This window comes from Arvicola amphibius, chromosome 11 (assembly GCF_903992535.2).
Source record: "Arvicola amphibius chromosome 11, mArvAmp1.2, whole genome shotgun sequence".
Classification (NCBI taxonomy): Eukaryota; Metazoa; Chordata; class Mammalia; order Rodentia; family Cricetidae; genus Arvicola; species Arvicola amphibius.
The window spans coordinates 74,835,134-74,860,455 of NC_052057.2; the positions used below are offsets into that span (position 1 = coordinate 74,835,134).

Below are 25,322 nucleotides of genomic sequence, written 5' to 3' on the forward strand. Positions count from 1 at the left end.
CACTGCCTAAACAACAGAATGCTTTTCTCAAGAATTAATGTCTTAATATCTCTAGTATTGGGGAAAGTAACTGTTCTGGTTGTCCTTGTAACATGTTAAAACCGTCTTCTGACTTCTTCCTCTTTTTGTATTGGAGTGTAAAAGTGTAGGAATAATTAAACACGGGCGGACAAACTCAGGACTTAGAACTCAGTATGCAGGGGATTGAGTGACCCTCCTGATACTATCCTATGTTTCTGTAATTCTTTTTATCGCTGTTCCTCCTACTTAACACTTTCTAATCCTCATGCTCCTACCCTGAAACATATAAACCCACCACTGCTAGGGTCATGACAAAAGTCACCCCCAAAAAGGTGGCCTCCGACATATGCAGCCCAATAAGCTGCAGCTTATGACAGTGTTTACAATCCCAACACCCAAGAGGCCAAGATAGAAGAGTCTTGAGTTCAAAGTCAATCTGTCTCAAAAACCAAAAACATTTTAAAACAAACAATAATAAGCAAGGATCAATGAAATAGGAAAAATCTGGACAGTGCACAGTCTTAGGTCTTAGAATCCAAGGGAAGAAGGTATTTCAGGGAGGAGCAATCCTTGAGACTGTTGATGCTGGGAGGTTGTGAAAACCGAGGGCTCAGAACTGACCACTTGATTTATGACCTGATGTCCCCTTGTCCTACACACACACACACACACACACACACACACACACGCACAGTGCACACATGAGAGAGAGGGGGGTTCTAAAAGAGGGAAAGTAAAAGTAAAAAGGAGTAGAAAATAGGAAAATAGAAGGTAACAACCAAAATTAACAGTGCTTATGGCTGTACATAGAATTACAGGCAGCTATTTGCTTATTAAAAATATATGTATATGTTACTTATATGTTTCTAATGAAACATCTTGAAGCTCTTTGTTCTTTTGGAACATCTGAAAATTCAGGTTTTGTTCCCTTAAATGACCTGCTACTAGGTGAGAGGTCGTTAAAGAAGATGGAAGAAACGTCCTCAGAATAAGCACAGTGCTCATTGTCTCTGTCTCTCAAGCGGATGCTTCAAGCACATGTGTCTTTAAGGCACAGTATTTCTGCAATTCTCACTGTGTGCAGCGTTTCTCCAGATTAGTTCCCAAGGTACCACATGTTATCCAACCAAATGGAAGGCCTATGACCTCTGCCCAGAAGGAAAATGGTTCTGCTATGCCTTGCCTCGTTTCCAGGCTTCAGTGGAACACTGCACACCCTCCGCAGACTATGCCAGAAGCCTGGCTTCCTGTCATTTTTCACCCTGTTGGATCGTTGTCAGCTCACAAGTGCAGATGCACTCAATCCATTTATCATGCTCTTTTAACAATGGCTTGGCTGATTTGGAGAGCTGGACCGCCTCCATTTGTAGCAAGTCCAAGTCCTGGTTGTCAGCGGTATTTTGACTCCTCTTGGCAGATGCTCTTGGCTCTGCAGTTCCTTGGCACAGATGGCAAAGCAGGGGCAGCTGCCAAAATTACACAACTGCTCAAGCAGGTGAAGTCACTGAGTGTCCCACCTTCTTGGGAATTATATACAGAGCAGGCAAACATGTAGTGGACTCAAGGATTGAGGAAAGCTTGGACTGCATTTAAATGGAGTAATTGCCTGTTTGTGTTAAAGGTATTTATTGCTATTACTAATTTTACATGGAAAAAATGGCATGGTATTCAACTAGAACGTGGGCCTTCATGGCCAACTCTCTCTTGCTTTCTACAAGTGGCCCATAAGGGAGATAAACAGATTAGAGCTAACATTCTCAGATGAGACCTACTTCCTGCTCTCACCAGCCTTGGGTCGTCTGGGGGCAGATCCTGGCTAATTCCACTCCCCCCCTCGCCCCACTGTCCCTCCATGGGTGGGAATATCAGAGGAGAACTTTTGGGGAGTCTGCAGCCACATTCCACCGTGGCACGCTGTGTCTCCAGCTGCCTTTCTCATGCTTGATGCATGGCTCCCTCTCCTCAGTTTCTTTCTGCTGCTTATCATTTCAAAGACACCTTATTTTCCTTCAGACCACAAAACCTGTGCCCTTTCTGACCTCCCAGAAATCTACCTGTATGCTGCTATAAAGGAGATGGAGCCACTGATTTCTTCCTGTATTCTAGAACTGTTAAAACTACCCCCATGGCAGAGCCAACTGGGCTTCTTGTTTCATTTTGTTTTATTTTGACATTTTTTTAAAAAAAAAATTGTATTGGATTTTGTTTGTTTTGATTCTTTTTGTGCGGGGACTTTATTTTTTTGAGAGAGAGAGAGAGAGAGAATGTGTTGCATGGTAGGGGGTAGAACACAAACATGAAGTTAGGAAGTGAGGATTGGGAGAGCAGAAAAACTGACCAAACTATAGTGTATAAAAAAAACTTAATGAGAAAAATATAGTACCACCAGGTGGTGATGGTGCACACCATTAATCCCAGCATTTAGAAGGCAGAGGCAGGCAGGTCTCTGTGAGTTCATGATCAGCCTGGTCTATAAAGTAAGTTTCAGGATGTACAGAGCTACACACAAAAAAAACCCAAAAGGGGAGGGGCAGAGAAAGAAGACAAAAGAAAAATACAGACCCAGGCTATAATAAAGAGTAAAACCTGAGATCACGTTAGAGAAAGATCCTTTTTTTAGAGAAGGTTACCTGTGGCAAGACTGAGATCTATGAAGGTGAGCTGCCATAAGCAGTTTGCAGAATTAGTAACCTACAAATCATGTGACCACAGAACACTTTGTGAAGCTCTATGTGATAGCAAAGAATCAAGACCCCTGTGCTCTCTTGGATTCTAGGGAGGTGATGTGGGATTCCCCTTTGTTTGCTGTGAATACAATTGGTTAATTAATAAAGGAAACTGGCTTGGTCTAATAGGGCAAAAGAATAGAGGTAGGCAGGAAAAACTAAACAGAATGCTGGGAGAAAGAGGGCAGAGCCAGAGAAAAGCCATGTAGCCTGCTGGAGACAGATGACCGGAGATGTAAGAGTTAGCCAATAAGAAGTTAGTAACTCTAACTTCTTATTGGGCCAAGCAGTGTTTAAAATAATATAGTTTCTGTGTGGTTATTTTGGTTCTGGGCAGCTGGGATGAACAAGCGGCCTCCTACTACAGAGAGGCCCAAGTGAAGATACAGGAAACCCTTTCTCTGACATCTGGGATGAATGAGCATTTTAATGTTTGTATTTTGAGTCTGTCTATGCCTATCTAAACTATATCTCTATCTATATGTTTTATATGCATTCATATATTCATATATGTGTAATATGATTTATAATAAAACTGATCATATATATAACTACATATAGAAAGAGACTTTTGGAAATGGTATATTTCTGTTTTTTAAATCTTTAGTTTGGCTTTTAAAATTAATTTATAGCATCTAAGAAAATTCTTTGTACAGCATATGAAGCTTGCTGGTTATTTATACTGACACATCTACTCCTTTATTGCATTTTTTTTTTTGGTTTTTTGATACAGGGTTTCCCTGTAGTTTCTAGAGCCTGTCCTGGAACTAGCTCTGTAGACCAGGCTGGCCTCGAACTCAGAGATCCACCTGCCTCTGCCTCCTGAGCGCTGGGATTAAAGGCGTGGGCAACACCACTGCCCAGCACCTCTAGATTTCCAGAATCCATTATATCCCTTTGACTGACGTAGTCATCTCTTGGCACCTTAGAGGGCAGTTCTGCTCTAGGTGGGCAGAGTATACGACAGGAAAGTGAGTTCCTGGCTCAGCATCCAGCACAGGGAACAAAGAGCTCTGGACAATCTGGGTCTTCTGCATTTCAGCATAAATGTGATAAAATTAGCTTATAATTTGTGAACACACATATTCACATAACTTGCAGAGACTTTCAGTGCAAACTCTTATTCTTGTTGTTCATCTTTTTAATCATATTTGTTTTGAAATCCACCTCTAATAATTCTAACATCTGAAGTTCCCATGGTCCCCTTACCTCACTTCTAACTCTGCTGTCTTGCCTTTCATAATTTCTGTGTGATAATATGAATTAATTTAATTAAAATTCATATTACCAGAAGCAATTTGAAAATAAAGATGTACTCTTACACCACAGAGCATTTCGCACCCCTACTTTTAGACATCACCTTTACCCAATATAATGAACCAAGATTGTCTTCATTACAGAGGTATCTAAAAGTTTAGGGGTAGCCCAAAGGTGCTGCTTCAATGACCCACTTCTAGCAGCCTACAAAAGGGGTTAAAGTTTAATGCCCTTAGAACACTAGTATTTTATCTACTTGCAATCTTATAATCAGACAGAACTAGGTGGGAACAGTCGTTCTCAGCTCTCCTTGCCATTCCTGGGCAGTTCAGCTGAGTACCCGGCCACGTGGTTTTCCCACAGGACTGAAGAGGACTCTATTAGAGAAGTCAGATTTCCTAAAGTGTTCATGTGAACCAGATTGCAAAACAGAAGCAGGTAGGCCATCTCAAGATTTGAAACTTTGTACTTTTTTTTTTTATTTTTAGGTAAACTCACTCATAGCCCAGGCTGACCTTGAACTCAGTAGGTAGTCAAGAATGGCCTTAAACTCCTGATCCTCCTGCCTCTGCCTCTCACGTTCTGGAATAACCTGTACCACACCATCACTTCTGACACAGTGGTGAAAAGGACTCAGAACCCTAGCCCTGATTCAAGAAGTCACCGCGGGGTCAGCTTTACTGAGGTCTAACAATGGTGTTGGTTCAGTTCCTGGGTTGTGGCACTCTAGCGTCTCAATCAATCTTTGGACCCTTTATGCAGTTTTTTTCTCTTCCTGTGGCAGCCTCTCTCCCCTCAGATCATGGTGTGGCCAGTAGCTCTCCCCTCAGATCAAATGCTTCTGAGACACTTATTTCCTCTCGGTTCTTCCTGTTTCTCTCACTGGCAGGGAGAACCGGTAGAGATTACTTAGCCCGGGATGGCCAGGAACGTCCGGATTATCTTCTTCCAACTCTTTGTTAATCGCAGAGCTTCCTCGCCTGCCTGTTGGCCCCTGGCTCTTCCTTCACTGCAGCTGAGACCCATTAGCTCAAAGCCTGCCAAAGCCAAAGGCAAATTTTTATACATCCAATTATCTTAAAAATAGCCCAAACAAGTGGCTTTTTGGTCACTTAGAGCCTTCCTATTTTACACTTCCTGCAAGAACTCACAGGCATCTGCTGGCCATTGACACCACAGGGCTTTGAGTCTCAGCCACAAGGCCTCTCTGACCAGCGAGACTGCTGTGGGCTGAGAGATACTCTTCTTTCTCACCCTCTCTGCCCTTGGGGTTCCCTAGCCCTCGTCCTTCAGTATGGCGCCCCCCAGCTGTTAGCACGTGAAAGTCGCACAGGAAGGACTATTTCTGCCACAACCTTGTCCAAGTATCAAGCTGTCAACTGCTTTGGCTGCCTATCATGACCATATCTTCCCTTGTTTGGTTCTAAAACTCCCAGAACCTTGTCCAAGCACATAATACGCTGCACCCTGGTCAACAGCCCTAGACACAAGAAGGTTTAATACCATGGACTGGTGGTAAGAGACTGGAATGAGAAGGCTTCAGGGAAGCAGGCACCATGGGACCCGAACAGTATAAGGACATCATAAGGACAAAATAGAAAGACCAGGGAGCTGTTTGGCTTAGTATTTAGCAGATACAGATGCCAAACACACCCCTGCTGTGTGATGGTTTCTGAAGCACCTGCTACCTTGACGCATGACTCAAGTGTTTGAACCATCAGGAGCCGCGGGGGCAGGCTAGAAGCCACATTACACAGCCCTGCGACTTCCCCGCAGACGTGATGGCTGAGCGGTCCACCCCACTACTGTTGAAGCAGGTGCCCTAGTTTTGCAGGATCCACAGTCACATCTGAGAGTCATACAGTGTGGTGGGAGACAAGGACAGGAAGGAGCCAAAGTCATTTGTGTGTGAGACTCAGTCTCTTCTTTCCTGTAGAACTGTATCAAGAGTCAAGGGCTGCCCTCTAGCGGCAGCTAAGATGGCGGTGCCATTGTGTCTGAGGTGTTCATGATCTTTTAAATCATGAGAGGTTTAAAAATACAGCAATACTTAGGCTTTCCAAAAGCCTAAATATCTAAATGCCTATTGGGGGTACTGTGCTACAGTTTGCTGGTTGTTCTTCTATGGCATTCTCAGACCTAGATCTTACTTTCCCCGGTAAAATATAATACACTGGAGTATCGACACCAGCATATTAGATACATGTGTGCCCAATTCTGTAAGCTTCTTTCTACGGGGGGTGTGGAACTGCTAATCTGAGAAAGAGGCCCTGAACCTCAGATGCCGCTAAGATCTCGGTATGCTCGGTTTATAATAATCCCTTGCCCCCGCCTCAGCTTGCTTTTATCGCTTGAATAGGTTTATCTACCTCTGTGAATGGAACAATTTTGGGCCTCTAACTTCACTGTTAGCTAGAAGGAAAAGACGTTCTTTTCTCAGGCCAACAAGCTCGGCTGAACTGTGACTGCCAGGGGTCAAGAACACTAGGATGGAGGAGACAGGGCTCGGTGCCCCTCCTCCTCAGCTTGGTACCTGTGTTTCCCTCTCCAGCTGCAGCCCCCACCAGTATTGGTGAGACTCCTGCTCCCTGTGGATCGAGCTGCAGTGACAAGGAGCACATAGCTCCCTTGCGGGTCCTAGCTCTGTAGCTGGCCTAGCTGGCAGCAGGCAAAACCTCTCAGTCTTTCTTCTTCAAAGCCCTTCAGTGCAAAAACACACATCACCGTCCTCTCATGCAACTGTTTCCCCCCCAAACTCCCTTTTAAAACCCAACAGGACCTTTTCTTACGTACTGGAGGTCTTGTTGACTTGATCTCTGAGCATCATAGACATACACTGGAACCCTTCTCAAGCCCTACCAAATTCCTCAAATGATTTCCTGCCATACCCCCAAGAAGATGACTGGGGCCACGGCCTCTATTTCTAGGCTTAGCAGCAACGTTGGACAAGATTTTACAACCCTGTGAACAACAAGCGATAAAAGTCAACAGTTCCCCCTTGGCTAGTCTCCCGTGATATTCGCCTGTCGAAATTAAACTTCACTAGACTCCTCTTCATGTCCCCACGAAAGACATCCAGACCTCTATTCCCCTCAATTCCCTCACCCTCTTTCAACAGACACCCACCTCTGACTCGGGAAGTGTAAAAAGATTGCCAGAAAGAAACAATTCCCCAGCACCCACATAAAAAGATAGGAATGGTTGGAGGAGACAAGAGGTTCTCTGGGGCATGGCGGCCCCAGCCTAGCTCCTGTTTCATTGATAGACTCTGGAAATAAGACAATGGGTGGCAAATCAGGGCACCTGGCATCCTCCTCTAACCTGCATGAGCAAGGGTACCCCACATAAACAGGAGAAAGAGAGAAAGGGAGGAGGGAGGAGAGAGAGAGACAGAGGAAGGGAGGGAGGGAGGGAGGGAGGGACATTCCTTTCCTATCTCTCTTCCCTTCATCCTTTCTTTTCCTCTCCTTCTTTCTTTCTTTCTTCCGGTCTGTCCTTCTTCTTCTTCTACCCCCTTTCTCTCTTCTTCTTCTCTCTTCTCCTCTTCTCATCTCTCTCTAGTCATCATTTTCTCTTCTTTTGGACAACCTTAATGCCAGACCCTGCCCCACGGCTCTGAGACAGCCACTTAGCCTGACTTTCTAAACCTCGGTTTGTTCATATCAGCAGGTATGATAAGAAAACATAAGGAAGGACAAAACAGAATTGTGGACAGAGGTCGCGGAGCACAGTGCTTGGTGTACCATGGGCTTTCCATAACGCTCGTCATTTTGATTAATCTTGCTATAGTGGTTGAGCGTGGCTGTGTGTATTCCTTCTGGTTTTCCTTTGAGTTTCCTCAATATAAACTGGTCTTTGCTGTCTTAAAATTAAGATTATATTCAGCTGTCTCTAACCTCTAGTGCAGATTTCTTTGTCATACACTCTCTTCAAAACTACTGAATTAATAGTAAAAATCTACTTATTTTCCCATTACTTAATTGTAACCATCAGTTATATTTCCTGTGACTTTCTCTCTAGCATCTAGCAAAGTGTACAGGGTAGGAATAAGTGATGGGAAATGTTTGGTTTTAATTAATAAGAACTCAGCTCATCTCTACTGATTGCCAAAGCCTCCCATGTTTGGTTTGCCATCAAGTATGTAGATGCGTAGGTCCTCCTTTTAAAGGGCTTACTGTGCAAAAACAAATTTAGCAAGATACATATTCCATAATGAGCAGAATCAGGAGCAAATCAGTGAGACCACGATGACGGGGAACGACGAGACAGAAGGGTCATGTTAATGAAAAATTAGATATGCCCCCCAGTATTACATAAGGAAGCGCAAGGCACGGAATAAATACTGAGTGAGTGGAAAGGCCTTTATTGTAACGATCCAAGAGCTGAGGAAGGACAGGTTGGTGCTCCAAGAAGAGCCAAGAGGATGAGGTAGACGAAGACATGAGGCCACGCAGCCACCCGGAAACCCTCTCCAGCGTGGCCTTACATATTTCTTAGTGGAAGGGTGTAGAACTCAGGAAACAAATTAGTGCCTGATAGAGATTAATTTCAATTAATCTTGTGAGCTTGAATCATCGCTCTGCCTTGTAAATATTTGCAATTCTTCTGTTAGCTGTGCATTCCCCTGACAGACTCTTTATTCACAGACGCTTCTCTGCTCACCTGTAATTGCTAATAAAGATGGGCAGAAGCGCCACGGGTTGGGCTTGCCACAGAAAGTGCCCAGAAAGAGCAGTACTCTTCCTGCCCCTTGCCAAACTGGCAATTGACTCATTTTGGTTCGCCTGGAAGGCTCACAGCTTCAAATTTGGGATAGTTTTTCCAGAAAGTTCCATACAACAGAGAATGAAACAGAAGCATTGTTTGAGTTCCTTGCTGCTTGTGAACACAGATACTCGATGCCCTGTCAACAAGAGGTTAAACTGGCCCACAAAGCACAGGGGCTTAAGTGATGTGCGAAACCAGTTTCCTTTCTTTTGGCTGTCCTCTGAGGAACTAAGAAAGAACTAGATCTTCCTGTGATCTCTTAGTCAGTGGGCTGAAATTTTGTACCAGGTATGCCACAGACACCTAGTGTTTTGATTTTTCTTTTTTTTGCTTTTTTTTCCCACTGCCACCCTCCAAAACAGTTTCTCTGTGTAGTTTTGGAGCCTGTCTTGGAACTCGCTCTGTAGACCAGGCTGGCCTTAAACTCAGGGAGATCTTCCTGCCTCTGCCTCCTGACTGCTGGGATGAAAGGTGTGCGCCAACACTGCCTGGTGTGTTTTGAATTTCTTAATCTTATGCTGAATAACCTTGAAAGTATAAGCACAGGTGTAAATATAAAGTAACATTTATTCCGGGAAAGGTGTCTCAGCAGTGAAGAGCTGCTGCTTACTGCTCTTGGAGGAGACCAGGCTGGGTTCCCAGCATGAATTCGATGGTTCACTACCACCAACCTGAGTTCCAAGAGATCCAGTGCCCTTCTGCTGAGCGCCACAGTCCCCTGCATGCACACAGTACAGATACACACACACACACACACACACACACACACACACACACACACACTAAACATTTTAAATTAACGTTTATATAACATATAAGATTTTGTTGCTGTTGTTTGAGACAGGGTCTGGAAATTACTCTGTAATTTAGGTTGCCCTTGAATTCACATCCTTCCTACCTCCTGCTGCCAAACGATAGGAACAGTACAGGTGTGAGTAACTGTATCAACGTGATGAGATTCTGGACACTTAAATTTACGTTCTCTGAACTGACTCGGTGTCCTTTCCTCCATCCCATATTTACTTCTCACTGTGTCCCAAACAGAAGACACGGCCTCTCCTTGTCTGTCTGCCCCATCTACGTGTGCTGGGTTAGCTGACTACTCCTCATCCAGCCAGATGATTAAGTATAGCATTTGAGAGGCGGTTCTGAAAAGGAGCCGAAAATAACAACACAATCAAGGAGAGAGAAGGCAGAGCCGCAAATCAAAGTATACTTGCTGATCACTTCGGTTTTTCATCTAGCGGATGTTAGCACGGGAATGGGGCTGGGAGCACACTGGGAAAAGCACTGTCTGCCCTTAAGAAAGTTGATGAAGTGGGAGATGCAGAAAAGAAAAAGTGGACCAGGTGCCTGGTGGAACAAGACAGCAAGCGTTGGGGAGTTTAGGAAGAGCTCGGCCTTACAGGAAAGGAAGCCTGCTGGGCACTGCAGAGTCACTTAGGAGTGGTCTAGTCTGCGGTGTCTCTCTTTCCTTCTCCCTTTTGCTTTTTCTTTCTTTAACTTCTTCCGTTGAGTTCTAACTTTTTTTTTTTTGGCTTGGTAATTCCTTAAAATAAATTCGAGAAGCTCATTACTTTTAACTTAGCATAAAAAGGTGAGGGCTAAATATGCAAAAACTAGGACTTCCACAATACTATAAGCACTAGCATGCTAAAATAAAATAGCTGTAATATTTATTTACTTACGCATTCATTTATTTGTTTTGATTTAAGGGATCAAACTGGAATCTTGTGCTTACTAGATAAGTGCTCCACCACTGAGTTATGCCCTTAGCAACCGTAGCAATCTTTTAAAGATTATGTATGAGTGTTTTGCCTGCATGCATGTATCCATACCACATGCCGGCCTGGTATCCATAGAGATCAGAAGAGAGTGTCAGATGCTTTGGAACTGGAGTTGTAGGTCATTGTAAGCCACTGTGTGGCTGCTGGGAACTGAACCTGGGATCCTCTGCAAGAGTAGCTAGTGTTCTCAGCCTCTGAACCATCGTTTCCAGTCCCCAACCTTTTAATGCATTCAATGGAATCTAAACATTTGAAAATACGATAGCACAAATGCTCCCAGAAGAGTCGCCTTGCATCCTGTCCTGGCAGAGCCTGATGACGCTGTCTAATAGGTCCATATCTGACTCTCTCAGACCTGGTGAAACACTTAGCATTTAGCATCTTATTTGATTCTCAGGAGCCATCCCAAATTAGTATTTTATCCACATGTTCCTTTTTAAGAAAATGAGGCTGAGAAAAAGAGTGTATGTCCTGGCTTCTGTAGCTTCATACTCTTCATACTTTGTACTCCTAACCACTACTTCAAACTTAGAAGACTTTAGTGTGAAAATCCACACAGGACACTTGGAAGAACATAGGCATTTGCCAGGTTACGCCTAGCACTCCCGCTTCTTGCCACGCCTGGCTTTGCTCCACAGTGATTGACATCTCTTATACTGTGTGTCTCCCTTGTTTATTACTGAACTGTCCCAGAATACAGGCTGCATGAGGCAAGTGTTTGATTCATCCGGTTTACTGCTGTTTTCTCAGCATCTCAACCAGAGTCCAGCACGTAGTTGGGTGTTCAGTAAGTGCTCGTTGGATAATGAACAAAACTTGCTTGTGGGAAGCTGTTGCTCTTGTCAGGGACTCTAGACCGACTCGTGACTTCTGAGTGTGCTGTTGTCCCTCCTGGCGTTTGTTATAACGTGCAGCAGTGTGAGGTACAGAACCACAGGGTGAGGTACAGCCCAGTAGCTTTGGAGTTAGGATGCTTACAGGCTAGTTGGCTAGTTGGTCAATGAAAAGAGGGACTCTCATCACACAAGCCATGCATTTGAGCATCAGTCACAGCAGTGTTTACATGCTAAATTTGGCAGGTTTACCCAGTACAAGCTATTTTAGTTAGTCTTGCTGCAGAACTATGGGAGGAGGACATCTTTGGATCATTGCACATATTTTCATCACTCACTGCTGGAAAGCTGACATATCAGGGCATGTTTGGAAAGTCAGGGCAGTGACCTTTGAGAAAGGAAACTAAGTCAACATCAGGGCTCCCTTCAAATGAGTACATGGAAAATCAGCGGGACAGCCTTGAAGACGCCCATTCGAGTGAGCATGGCCTGGGACTGAAATCGTCTGGAAAGAATCCATCTAAAAGAAAGAACAAGGCATGATGACCTTGACCTAGGAGCACAGGTTCATATGTCAGAGAGGACTGGGATTCTGGACGGAACAGCCCAGCTACTAGTCTCTGGCTCATCCTTGAGCACCCATCTAGGTCCTGTAGAAAATGAGCACGGACACTTAGGGAGCTCAACAGAACGTAAGAGAAGCGGAGTCCCTATACTCAGCTCCATACGTCCCCGGGGTCACAGGCCACCACCAGGAATTAGTGACTCAGGTCTCAATATTAGGTTAGACTTCTGGGCCAGATGTCAATGGAGGACCTGAAGCCTCGGGAGCTGTCAGAAAGCACCACCACTGCCTGTCATGCATGGGTGATGCACACAGATGTGGGGCAGCTGTGTCCGGGTGACAGTGGAGCTGCAGTGGCAGACCAGAGCCGGGGTCAGATGTGACAGTGGCCGCAGACACACTCACCGAGCCACTGGCAAAGTGGTGTTGCTGGCAGGGTGGAAACTTGGCTGGAGGACACCACTGATGGCAATGACCTGGTCCTTTGGTTCCATACACTTTCTCAGAAGGGACCCCAAGAATAACTTAGGTGGTAGAAGCTGCACCTCAGGTTCTTGAGTTAGTTGAGACGGTCTCTTCAAAATGTCCAGCCACCCCACATTTTACCAGCATCTCTCTCCTCTTTCACTAGCTTCATTCAGGGACTTCCTAAGAACTCTCTTGACTCAGGGAAACTAAGTTGAGAAGGCAAAACAAGCTAAAGTTAGAACAAACGAGAAGATAGATTATCTTTGACATTTGAATAGAGCCTCCTTCCAACAATACATTAAATAGCTGGTAGGGCATCTATGCAGTGGAGTAAGATCTTGCTCATCTCCTGCAAACACTGATAAGGGTGAAGCGATTTTGCCCCTTAGTAACAAGATTGAATTGGATTAAATCATCTTTGAATACCTAAGTCTTTGGAATGATAAAAGTCCGCAGTGCTAAAGACAGTTTATTCCTTACCGAGAATGACAGAAGAGACACCACGGGTTTCATTTTCTGTGACATGTCACTTCAGATGCAGACTGAACATTCACCTTGTGCTAGCGGGATGAATGGACTCTGAACAGTGGCTCCAAACGGCAGGCTAATTTTAGACTGGGAAGGATGGTGGCGACATTCGCTCAGTACAATGGGACCTGGTACTGCCATTGTGCGTTTACACAAAAGGGCTCCGCTTACTTTGAGGAAAACGGTCTCATTTCTTTCCACAAAATCTCAGCAAGGCAAGAGCTTCAGTGCCTGACAGAGGGACCCAGTAAAAGCCTTCATCTCGTCTCCTTCCTACCTGCCTTTGAGGTTGTAGGGAACTATACGAGGTCAGCTGCTGAACAAAGGCCTGAATTTCAGAAATTAAAAGGAAAAGACGTTTTACAGACCTGAGATGGATTTATCCACAGGTATGGGAGAGACTATGAAGGTCTTCGAAGCAGCTACTTGTAATTCTCTAAAGGAATCATGGACTAAAGTGTCAAAATTTTCCTTCCTAATTTTGTGCAGCTCTCTTAGGGGACATTTCTCCTTTTCCTATCCACAGAATGAGATCCCGTGTCCTTGTTTATTGGCAGCCTGGTTTATTGACAGAGGGGAGGCTATACCTTCAGATCCTTCACCAGAAACAACCAGGACTGAACAAGCAAACGCTTTATCTGGGTTCTTTGAATCCTCGTTCTGGGAATTTGGGATCAGAACACACAATAACTGGGAAGAGAATGGAAATGAAGATTTTTTATTTCTTCCACCCCTCCCTCACTTTCTGGGGCAATAAGTTTCCCTTTATGAGAAGCTCAAATGCTGTTTAACAGCACAGCCTTGAAGGGTACTAGCTAATTAGTTGCCTTTTTCTGCTGTAGTGGGCAATTACCTGACAGACAGCAACCCAAGGAAGTGGAAGTTTAGTTTGGCTCACAACATGGTAGAAAACAGTCCACCGTGGCAGGTTAAGCACGGTGGCTGGAGTATGAGGTAGCTGGTTACATTGGATCTGAACCCAGGAAGCAGTAAGTGAATAGGAAGTAGGGTTAGACTACATAATCTTGAGGCTCACCTCCAATGACCCACTTCCTCCACCCAAGTTCCACCTCCTAAAAGTTCTACAACCTTCCAAAAACAGAGCTACTAGCTAAGCACTAACTTTTAAACAAAGAAACATAGGGCATATGTCACACTAAAACCACAACTGTCACAGAAAACAGATGAGGTCACAGGACATTTGTATCATGGCAGTTTAAAAAAAAAGACTAAGCCTTTTTTGAGTTGATCATTGCTGAGCTAATTGTTAAAATGTAATGAATGAAATGGGATGGATAGTATATCTGAATTTTTTAATAAAGAGATCTATGTAATTGGCTACTGACATGCATCTTATGTTAAGGATTAAGTCTGGTATTCTTTCTTCCTTTGTATTGTTTCTGTTTCCTACTTCTCCCATTTTCTACCTTTTGTCTCTCTTTGGTCTATCTGAGCATTTTTTAGGATTACGTGTTTATCATTTGCAGTGCTATTACAGTTTTCTTAGCAGTCTGGGGTTGGAGTCCTCAGCTTGTGACTATATTGGTCTCAGTGTTTCCTGATTTTGGCAAAGCGCATTAATCTCACTGCCACCCAGGATCAACGAGTGTTATGTGCTGGGGTAACTTTTGATCCAGTTGTTCATAATTTAGGAAACTCATGGGGATGAGTAGTCTTATTTTAGCCAGATTTCAACTTTCTCCATTTCTTCTTGATGATGTGATATTCCTTTTGTTATTTCCAGTATTTTGAAAAACTTCTTGAAGTAATTCTTTTTAAATTTTGTGTGTGTGCTTGTGTATGTGGCATGTAGTGTGTGTGTGTGTTCACGTGTATATGGGCACACACAAGTTTATGCAATTCTCTAAGAGTAGATCTACTAGTGAGAAATTCATCCAGATGTCTTTTGCCCGAGATTCAGCCCTTAATTCTTCAAACACTTCCTCAGTCCATCCTTTCTCTTCTTTCCACTCAAGACTCCTCTTACTGAGCCACGGATCCCTAAAACTTGGTTGTTTTCAATTCATTTCTCTCTGTTGTTCCTCCTGGGTAAATGTTACTGCTCCATCCTCAAATCCAGGGCTTCTGTTCTGAGTCTTTCTCACTGATCCCCAGCTCAGCCCGTTAGCACTGCTTCTGTTACTTCTCAGTTATATGAATCCATTTGGTTCTTTTGCTATGAACTTTCTGTCCTGTGACTGTTAGCGTTTCATTTGTTCCCCAATAATTTGTAGCTTGTTGTTAAGTCCTTCCACACAGCCCTTATGGCTTTAAGTATCTGTCTCCTGTCAGGATGGGAGTCAGGAGAAGACCTTTCTCATTCAAGTTATGACTTTCTTAATTCTTTTTATGATAGGCGATTTAAATCATATCCGGATATCTTGACTGTAACTTTAGGAGAATTTGGGTTCCATAACAAATAGTTACCTGCTTAGGTTTAACATGTAGGTCTCAGTTTACCTTTGCAGATAGTTCCAACGAGAATCTAATTTTTAGAGCCTTATGGTGATATTTTGATTTACTAGTTTGTCTCTAATGAGCCTTTCTTCTTTTAAATTTTTATTATTTTATGTGCATGGGTGTATATATTTTATGTACATGTATGTACCTGTATGTCTGTATACCAGATGTATGCCTGGCACGGGGCTGAGGCCAGGAGAGGGCACTGGATCCCCTGAAACTAGAGTTACAGACAGTTGTGAACTCCCACGTGACTGCTGGAAACCAAACCTAGACCTTCTGAAAGAGCCAGCAATGCTCTTAACTGCTGAGTCATCTCTCCGACCTCCCATGAGCCTTTTGGCATCCTTCTTTATAGTACCTGGGAAGCTGAGAGGAGCTTCCTTTAAGCTGATGGTTTTAGGTAGGGGAAGGGAGCCTCTTCCAACAAAATTGCCCTTGTCTAGCTCCCTTCCTACTAGTGCCCTCTGTCAAGTGGAGTCTTCAGTGGAAGAAGGAATCTCAGGCTCCACACCTGAAAGTACCTCCCTAGACTTATGTCAAAGGACTTTTAACTGACAATCTTTCTGTTTAGCAGGGCTTGGCTTGGGTTATTGGGTGAAGTGTTCAAGTGGGGGAAAGATTAAGGTCACCTGGGTTTATTCTGCTGGAAGAAGAGGTGGGAACTCAGAAAACACCCTGTCTAGGTTATTTTCTGATGGGCAAGGGAGGGGAAGAGTCATAGGGTGCTCTGTGGCTGTGCTATTCCTTCCTTCGTTCCTGAGGTCAGCAGCCAGTTCACCTTTTCTAGCTGTCAGTGTTCTCTTTAGTTGTCTCTTGTTATCAGTCCCAAGAATCACAGGAAGGGCAGGAAGAGGTAAGCCTGCTCCATCTTGCCCAGTCTGGAAGCTCTATGTGTTTACATGATCATGATGTCTCCTTAGAAAGGTGTGGAAGGAATTAATAATATTGTTTCCCCCGAGGAGATAACCTGGAACGTGTATGCTTTTATTTTAACTCAATGGATATATTAATATCTATTCAAAAATAAGAATAAAGGTAAAGTAGAAACCCCTAGCTTATTTTGTTCTCAAGAGGACAACCAAAGATTATACCGGAGGTCAAGCAGCATATGGATCAACAGTTGGTAATTTTATTACACTTCACTGGCCTTTAATTTCCCTGTGTTGTCACCGCTTCAACCCACATCTCTGAATATAAGAATAATACTCTCAGTGGACTTGCAGCCTGCTCCTACATTTTGAATAGCTTGCAGAATACAAATGTCTAATTTAGATAGAAGTAGACGCTCTGGCCAGCATGCTAGTACCCTAATCAGCTGAAAAATAATATTTGTTTGACATTAAAACCAAATTAATGGCAAGACACTGATTACATGAAAAGACTTTATGCTGTGATTACTAAACTTGCAAGCAGCTCGGCATAATTAATGCCTTAATGAAGATATGACCTGAAATCTCAGCTTCCAAAATTAATAAAGGCAATTAAAAGTCACATTTGTAAATTGAGCTTTAAGAATGGAAAGGAAGTTTGATGGAGCTTCTTAACTCCTCATTTGTGTGGTTAGTAAACCTAAAATGCAATTGCTCTAATTTCCAACCCCAGCATCCCACGAACCAGAGATTTGGTGACTTCCAATAATGTCATTCATCGGTTGTGGGCTGTGCCACTGCGCGGCACACGTCTGACCGATGTCAAACCAAACAGAAAAGACTTCCCTGTCCCTAGCACATCAAGAGAAATATGCTTTAGAAGATCTGCCTTGATCTTAATCTGCCATCTTCATAAAACTGGATCCAAACAGCTGTCTGAAGAACTATCACTTATGTAAGCTTCTTGAGGCTCCATCAGCTCCCATAGTGCACCACGTGGTGAAGCTCAAGGCCAAAGGAGGCCTCATTAGTGGTAATATTGGAGAGGTCAATAAATATTGGTGGGCTAGTGATTTAGTAAAACCAAGTCTGGAATGCTGCCTCGTTCCTCATACCAAAATAAGGCCTGAAGGATCAAAAATTTAATGTCACAGCAAAACCATAAATGTGCTAAAAGGAGAAAGGAGTTTATATTTTTAATTTTTAATATTTTTCTTTAAGAATTTTAGTGCCAGTTTAGGCACCCTCTCCACTATTGCTTACAGTCTTAGCTGGGGTCATCTTTGTGGATTCCTGGGAATTTCCCTAGAGCTGTTTCTCCATAGCCCCAAATGACTCCCTCAATCAAGATATCTCTTTCCTTTCACTCCCTCACTGCCCTTCCCCCATCCTAAGCATACCATTCCCTCTCACGTTCTCCTCCTCCCTCCCCTTCTTCCTTCCTCCTCCTCTTTTACCTTCCCTTCTACCCCCTCTCCTAATTTGCTCAGGGGGTGTTGTTGTGGGGGCAGCCATGATAAGCTAAGTATGGACAGGTCACCCAAAGGAAGTTCTTTATTTCAACCATTATCACCTGCCAGAGTAGAACCTGGCCCTCGATAAATTTAATAAGAGGCCTGAGTCTCAGTAGTTTACCCTGAAGCAATACCTGGTAGCAGGAAAGAACCACAAGCTGAGATTACCCAACCACCACCCAGGAGCAGACCATTCAAAGGAAATGCCTAACATTCCACACGCTGTAGATAGGATCACCTACCAGCGCACCTCACCAGGACACCCCTAGACAAATGTCAGCCAATCAGGAGTCCTGAACTTCAGAGACCCTTCACCCCCACCTTTACTACTATAAAAACCCAATTCTAATTGAGCTAAGGGCTCTCTGGTTATTCCAATACATTGGACATGGAGAGACTGCGTTTGCAAACGTGATTAAAATAAAGGCTCTTTGCTTTTACATAAGGGACTCAGTTTCCTTGTAGGCTATTGTGGGGACTTCACAGATCTGGGCATAACATTTTGTATATTTCCCCTTCCCAGGGTGGTCCATGTAATTTCTCTTAGGGTTCTCCTTGTTACCTAACTTCTCTGGGGTTGTGAACTATAGGCTGGTTATCCTTTGCTTTATGTCTACTATCCACTTATGAGTGAGTACATACTATGTTTATAGATCTTGGTCTGGGTTACCTCACTCAGGATTTTTTTTCCTAGTTCCATCCATTTGCATGCAAATTTTAAGATGTCATTGTTTTTTAACGCTGAGTAGTACTCCATTGTGTAAATGTCCCATATTTTCTTTATCCATTCTTCAGTTGAGGGGCAGTTAGGTTGTTTCCAGGTTCTGGCTGTTACGAATAATGCTGCTACGAACACAGCTGAGCAAATGTCATTGTGTTACAAGTGTACATCCTTTAGGTATATGCCCAAGATTGGTATTGTTGGGTCCTGAGGTAGACTGATTGCCAATTTTCTGAGGAAACCGCCATACTGATTTCCAAAGAGGCTGTACACGTTTGCACTCCCACCAGCAATAGAGAAATGTTCCACTTACTCTACATCATCTCCAGCATATGTTACTATTGGTGGTTTTTGGTTTTTAGTTTTTGTTTTGTTTTGTTTCATTTTTTGAGATGGGGTTTCTCAGTAGCTATGGAGCCAGTCCTGGAACTCACTCTGTAGACCAGGCTGACCTCAGATTCACAGAGATCATTGGTGTTTTTGAGTTTAGCCATTCTGACAGGTGTAAGATGCTATCTCAGAGTCATTTTGATTTTCATTTCCCTGATGGCTAAGGATGTTGAGCATTTCCTTAAGTGTCTCTTGGCCATTTGCAATTCTTCTGTTGAGACTTCTCTGTTTAGATTTGTACCCCATTTTTTAATTGACTTATTTGGTAATTTTATGTCTAGTTTCTTGAGTTATTTATATATTTTGAAGATCAGTTCAAGATCTTTTCCCATTCAGTAGGCTGTCATTTTGTCTTATTGACTGTGTCCTTTGCCTTACAGAAGCGTCTCAATTTCAGAAGGTCCTGTTTATTAATTGTTGCTCTCAGTGTCTGTGCTACTGGGGTTATATTTAGGAAGCAGTCTCCTGTGCCATGCGTTCAAGGCTACTTCCCACTTTCTCTTCAGTGAGGTTCAGCATGACTGGCTTTATGTTGAGGTCTTTGATCCATTTGGACTTAAGTTTTGTGCATCGTGATAGATATGGATCTATTTGCATTCTTTCACATGTTGACATCTAGTTATGCCAGCACCATTTGTTAAAGATGCTTAGATGCTTTCTTTAACCCATTGTATAATTTTTGCTTGTCAAAAATCAGGTGTCCATAGGTGTGTGGATCAACAGCAGGGTCTTCAATTCAATTCCATTGGTCAGCCTGTCTGTTTTTATGCCAATACAAAGCTGTTTTCATTACTGTACCTCTCAAATAGAGTTTGATGTCAGGGATGGTGATGCCTCCAGAAGTTCCTTTATAGTACAGGATATGAAGTCAAGTATTGTTCTTTTGAGGTCTGTGAAAAATTGTGCTGGGACTTTGATGGGGATTGCAATGAATCTGTAGATTGATTTTAGTAGGATTGCCATTTTTACTATGTTGATCCTACCTATCCAAGAACATGGGCAATCTTTCCATTTTCTGGGAAATTTTTTTTTCTTCAAAGACTTAAAGTTCTTTTTGTAGAGTTCTATCACTTCTTTGGTTAGTGTCACCCCAAGATATTTTATGTTACTTGTGGCTAAAGCTGATATTTTTATAATATTCAAGAGAGGCTTTTTAGCCAAGACAAGTATGACAAAGATGTAACAAATTACTAATAATTTGTCTATTTCAAATTGTTTAAATTCCATAAAAACCAGTCCAATGTAAAACCAAGAAGACATTAATTAAAATGATCACATTTTGCTTCTTTTTTGTCTTATGAAAAAATAAATTTATTCCTCAATTAGAAAACAACAGGAAATAAATAATGTGACTTATATACAGGATGTTAAACATAGAGGGAAACTAAAAGAACTTCCTCCTAAATAATAGCTTGTAAAATGACTAGAGAAGTCAGGAATGAATACCTGTAGGTAACAGGCATGAAAACAGGATATTTAATAACACCAAGACATTTTCATTACAGGATTTAGGAGGAAGAAAGATGAGTGGAAACTATAGACAAGTTCAATTTCATCTTTTACTGTCTTATCTAGACAGGAAGGAATGAAGGAAACAAACTCTCCATGAAAATTATTTTAGGGTAAAATTATAGGTGCACCATTATCTTCATTTTTGATAGCTTAAAATCAGCGATTTTATACTTCATATGTATTTTTATTCCTTAGAACTTTAAGTAAAATGATACTTCAGTTTTTCCCTACAGTAGCTATTAGAGACAAGTCAACTATGAAGATGTCAAAACTAAAGGCCTCAACAGTGTAAGTGACAGTATAGCATTTGTGACAAGCCTTTCTACCAGAGGTAGTGACGTCATGTCACAGGGTTTAACCCTAGATGTCTTTCCTCCTTCCGTGATGACATACTCCCCCAGTCTAGAGTCTAACTATGCTTTCCTCAGGCTGGCCATCACATAGTATTCTTTCAACAGTCACTGCTATGCCTATCTATAATGAACTGTTGACGATACACAACAGGAAACGTGAGCCCAACATTCAGACACTGGGCCTTGGCAAGAAGCTCATGTCTTTAATTTGGTACCACTTGCCAGTCACCAGAAACCACCAATGGTAGCACAGGACCTGTCCCCATTGAACGTCCATATACCTGTAGCTTTTCTTAATTTCTTCACATGAAGCCCCCTTATGCAGACCAAGAACTTCATACAGAGCGTTTCCCGTTGTTGACATAGTTCGCTGTCTTTGGTCGGGTATGTTACATGCCATTTCTCAAGCTGCAAAACCAAAGAGGGAAAAGAGCCATGAAGGTTATGCTTTGTGGATCCCTCTCCCTGCAAGGGAAGAAAGTGCATTTGTAACACTTGGTAAAATGACAATCCGAAGTGCCTTTGTGTGCTAGGTACAATATGAGGGGAGAAAATGTTGAGAGCTAAAAGCGTTTTCTAGTCGGAGACTGCAGGAAGTCACACAAATGGGAGAAGGGCTTTCTACAGCTATTCCAGAAGGGTTGAGAATCGACTCTCATAGGTTGAAATGTGGTTTTTTGTTGTTGTTTGTGTAAAACTTGTGTAGCTTTTGCATTCATACATTTTCCAAATCTGGCTAGACACGAGTAACAATTACCCATTTGATTCTGTCTCTACTGGTTGGTAAGATAAACATGCCTGACAGTAAACCTGAGCTTGGTGTGAGGGACTTGCACGGTGAAAAAAGAGAACCCATTCCAACCTCCACACATGCACACGGATGTTGTAGAACCTTAATAAGCAATTAAACCTTGCTTATTAAAATCTGGGCCTCTCTGGTGGTCTTTCTCTGGGGGTCGTAATCTGGGCACAACAATGTGTGTTCTTGTACACACACACACACACACACACACACACAATAAGTAAGTAAATAAATCAGTTAAAAATGTTCTAAAACAAATTGCTAAGAGACCAGGAAGATGGTGTACATGACTTCCTGAAAGGAGCTGTGACTCAGCAACACCCACCCCACCCCACCTCCGCAGTGCAATGGCTCTGCTACACGGAGTGGGGGGGATGCAGAAATTTCATCTAAAGCCAAGCCCGGTAGCTCCTACCCACAGTCAAGCCCACAGTTCTCAAAAAACTCAAAGCCAGTTTTCCGTGAGACTGAATGACTTCCTCTATTGGGTCAAGTCAGCAGTGGAGGGGAATTCTGTTGTGCACTCTTCTCCTTGGCTCAGAGGTCTGTGGTTAGACACAATTTAGAAGTTTAAAACTGAGCTACCCTGAGGGTCTGAAAACAGGGATAATCATGTCAGAGAGCCTGAAGTCAACCATACAGCCCCAACATGAAGATAGGTCCAGAAGGCAGCTTCAGAAAGCAGAAGGCCACAACACTGAAATGCAGGTGGCAGGAGGCTTGGGTCAGGAAGTGACGTGCACAAGAGGATGCTATGCCCTCCTTAGTGTCGAGGATCTAACCTCCTCATTTGAGAACTTTGGGGTCTGATAAACACAAGCCTGAAGTCAACTGTGGGTCAACACCTAGGGATAGATCAACCTGTCTGTCATGAGGTTCACTTATGTAGAAACAGAACTCTCCTACTCCAGGGGACTACCTGGCATCTACAGCCCCATCTCTCTAGCAGGAAAGACAGAGTCAGGCCCACCTGTACATGACTCAATGCTGTGTTTACCTTTTCTACTACCAGTACACTTGGGGGTATCCTGTCTAGAGCACTAGCCACACAAGAGTGTACAAACTGAGGCATCTTTCGGATGTGAACCTAGCCAGGCCAAAAAATGCATGGCTAATATGACTAGCAGAATCTCTTGATACACAAGGAAAGAAAGACACTAATGTGAAGACAGCCCTGGAAGACACCTGACACACATGCAGGCTCGGCACCAGCATAAACTATAGAACAGAAAAGGAGATACAAATTCAACTGATCACCCCTTTTTTGAGTCCACCTAGGAGACTCAAACTTTATAGGGCCCCAAAGGAAGCCACTACAGCATCCCCTTTACTGCTTTTTCCTCTCTTACTTTTGCTGGAGTTTTATCAGTGTTTCTACCTTATCTTTAGTTTTAAAAGAGAAACTTCCACATTCTTGTCATTTTGTTGATACATGTTACTTTACTTATTGTGTGACAAAATTAGTGGTAAAAGTCAGTTAAGGAAGAAAGAGCCATTTGAGCTCTCAGAGAATACAGTCTGTCACAGCAACGAAGCCATGGCAGCAGGTGTGTGAAGCAGCTGGTCCTTGGCATCTTTATAACAGAGAGCTATAAAGGCTAGTATTTAGTTCACTTTCTCCTTTTTATTTAGTCCAGGAATCCAGTCCACAGACTACTGCTTCCCATACTCAGGGTGGGTCTCCTTGAGCCAATTAATCCAACTAGAAACTCCCTTACATACACACCAAGAGGTTTGCTCCCTAGATGCCTCTAGATCCTCTCAAGTTGGTCATCAGCAATAACCATCACAATGTTCTAGAACCTCTCAAGTTGGACATCAGCAATAACCATCACACTGTTCTAGATCCTCTCACCTTGGTCATCAACAATAACCATCACATGGTTCTAGATCCTCTCAAGTTGGTCATCAACTATAACCATCACGATGTTCTAGAACCTCTCAAGTTGGACATCAGCAATAACCATCACACTGTTCTAGAACCTCTCAACTTGGTCATCAACTATAATCATCACACTGTTCTAGATCCTCTCAAGTTGGTCATCAGCAATAATCACATATTCTAGAACCTCTCAAGTTGGTCATCAACAGTAACCATCACACTGTTCTAGATCCTCTCAAGTTGGTCATCAACAGTAACCATCACACTGTTCTAGATCCTCTCAAGTTGGTTATCAACTATAACCATCACACTGTGCAAGCCTTTTCATTTCCTTTTTCTTTTTGCCCACTCCTTTCCTAATTTTGAGTAGTACCTTGGCTTTATCTTTTTTTAAGCTTTTACATTTGATTTGCATTCTAACTAATTTTGCTTATGTATTTTTCCATTATTGGGCATTATCTTTAAGTTCTTGCACTTTTGTCTCTCTCTCCATAACATTCTTCTCTATTCTTCTTTTCCCTTTATTTATCCTGCTTATCTATTTTCCCCTTCTCTTGTCTTTTTATCACATTCAGCTACTATTTCTACGTTTGCTCTCAATGATTTTTAACTTAACCACATGCTTTACTCTACCTTTGCCATTTGCTGTTTTATGGTAACCAGTGTATGACTAGGCTTCAATCGACTGTAAGTGTATTTTTTTGTGTTTGTTTGTTTGCTTGTTTTAGTTTGACGTTGTTGCCATTATAGCATTTTTCCCCCTTTGAATGGTACTGGGAACGAACAGTCAAAAAGAAACTGCTCACTAATATGCTCCAATAAAACTGGAAGAGACATCCAAACCAACTGATGCTCAAATGAAACACAGAGATACAAGAAGTGTGAAAAGGAAAGGCAATATGACTCCTCTGGATCACAACTCCTCAATTTCTGAGCTCAGAGATGCTAAGATGGGTAAAACAACAGAGGAATAATTGATATATTCACTTATAAAAAAATCAATGACACAAAAGAACTCAAGACTTGAAGAATAAACCTAGAAACATAGATGAGAAAGTCAGCAAAATGGACAAGATATGCAAACCAGAAAACTGAGATGGGAAAGGGAGGATGGAAAGAAAGAAGATTTGGAAATTGAAAAGAATGAATCAAGTAGAAATCAAAGGGAAAAAAATGTATCACCAACAGACTTGACCAAGCAGCAGAAAACACACCAGGGATGGGGGCATAGGGAGGGGAATACTGCATTCACATATCAGTTACACAAAAATTAGCAAGGCTATAAATTCAAACAACTACAGAATATAAGTAGGAGATCAAAACTATCCTAGACTATGGTATAGATGGAGCTGAGATATTTTTAAAAATAAAGGCAGAGAAAATTTAATGAAATCACAGAAAGTTCTCCAAGTCTAGGGAGAGAAATGAAAACACAAGGATAGACAGTTTCATACTTCAAATAGGGCCTTACTGGAGAATCTCTCCATGACACACTGTGATGGGATAGCTGACCAATCCCTTGTCTGAGGGGTGTGACCCCTCCAGGGCACAAAATACCTTTAAAAGATCCATGTTTTGGTGATTTGCTCTCTTGGTTCCCTGCTCTTCGCTGAAACTCTGACTCTGTAAGTTTCTCCCATTTTCTCCTTTTATTAAAGCTGAGTGTTTCATATAAGGCTAGTTTGGTTATTTCCCATTGCTGGCCGACCATGCCCACTACAACACTGTAGTCAGAATGTCATTAGAACAATAACACTGAAAGCTGTAAGAAAAAATCCTAACTCACTTATAAAAGCAAACACATACAAAAAAATCAGAAATCACCCCAAGCCATGAGTTTATAAAAGTATATATTCCAAGCCCC

At 42.6% G+C, this 25,322-nt stretch overlaps 1 protein-coding gene across 1 annotated transcript in view; it reads right to left on the bottom strand.

Annotated features, from left to right (window-relative positions):
* Dnajc5b (DnaJ heat shock protein family (Hsp40) member C5 beta) overlaps positions 1-21,174 on the bottom strand; it is a 40,000-nt gene extending 18,826 nt beyond the window's left edge. The window contains exon 1 of the mRNA XM_038348311.1: positions 21,056-21,174. Within this exon, the coding sequence (XP_038204239.1) occupies positions 21,056-21,174 (119 nt within the window). The remainder of the gene's footprint in view (positions 1-21,055) is intronic.
* Positions 21,175-25,322: the final 4,148 nt, after the last annotated feature.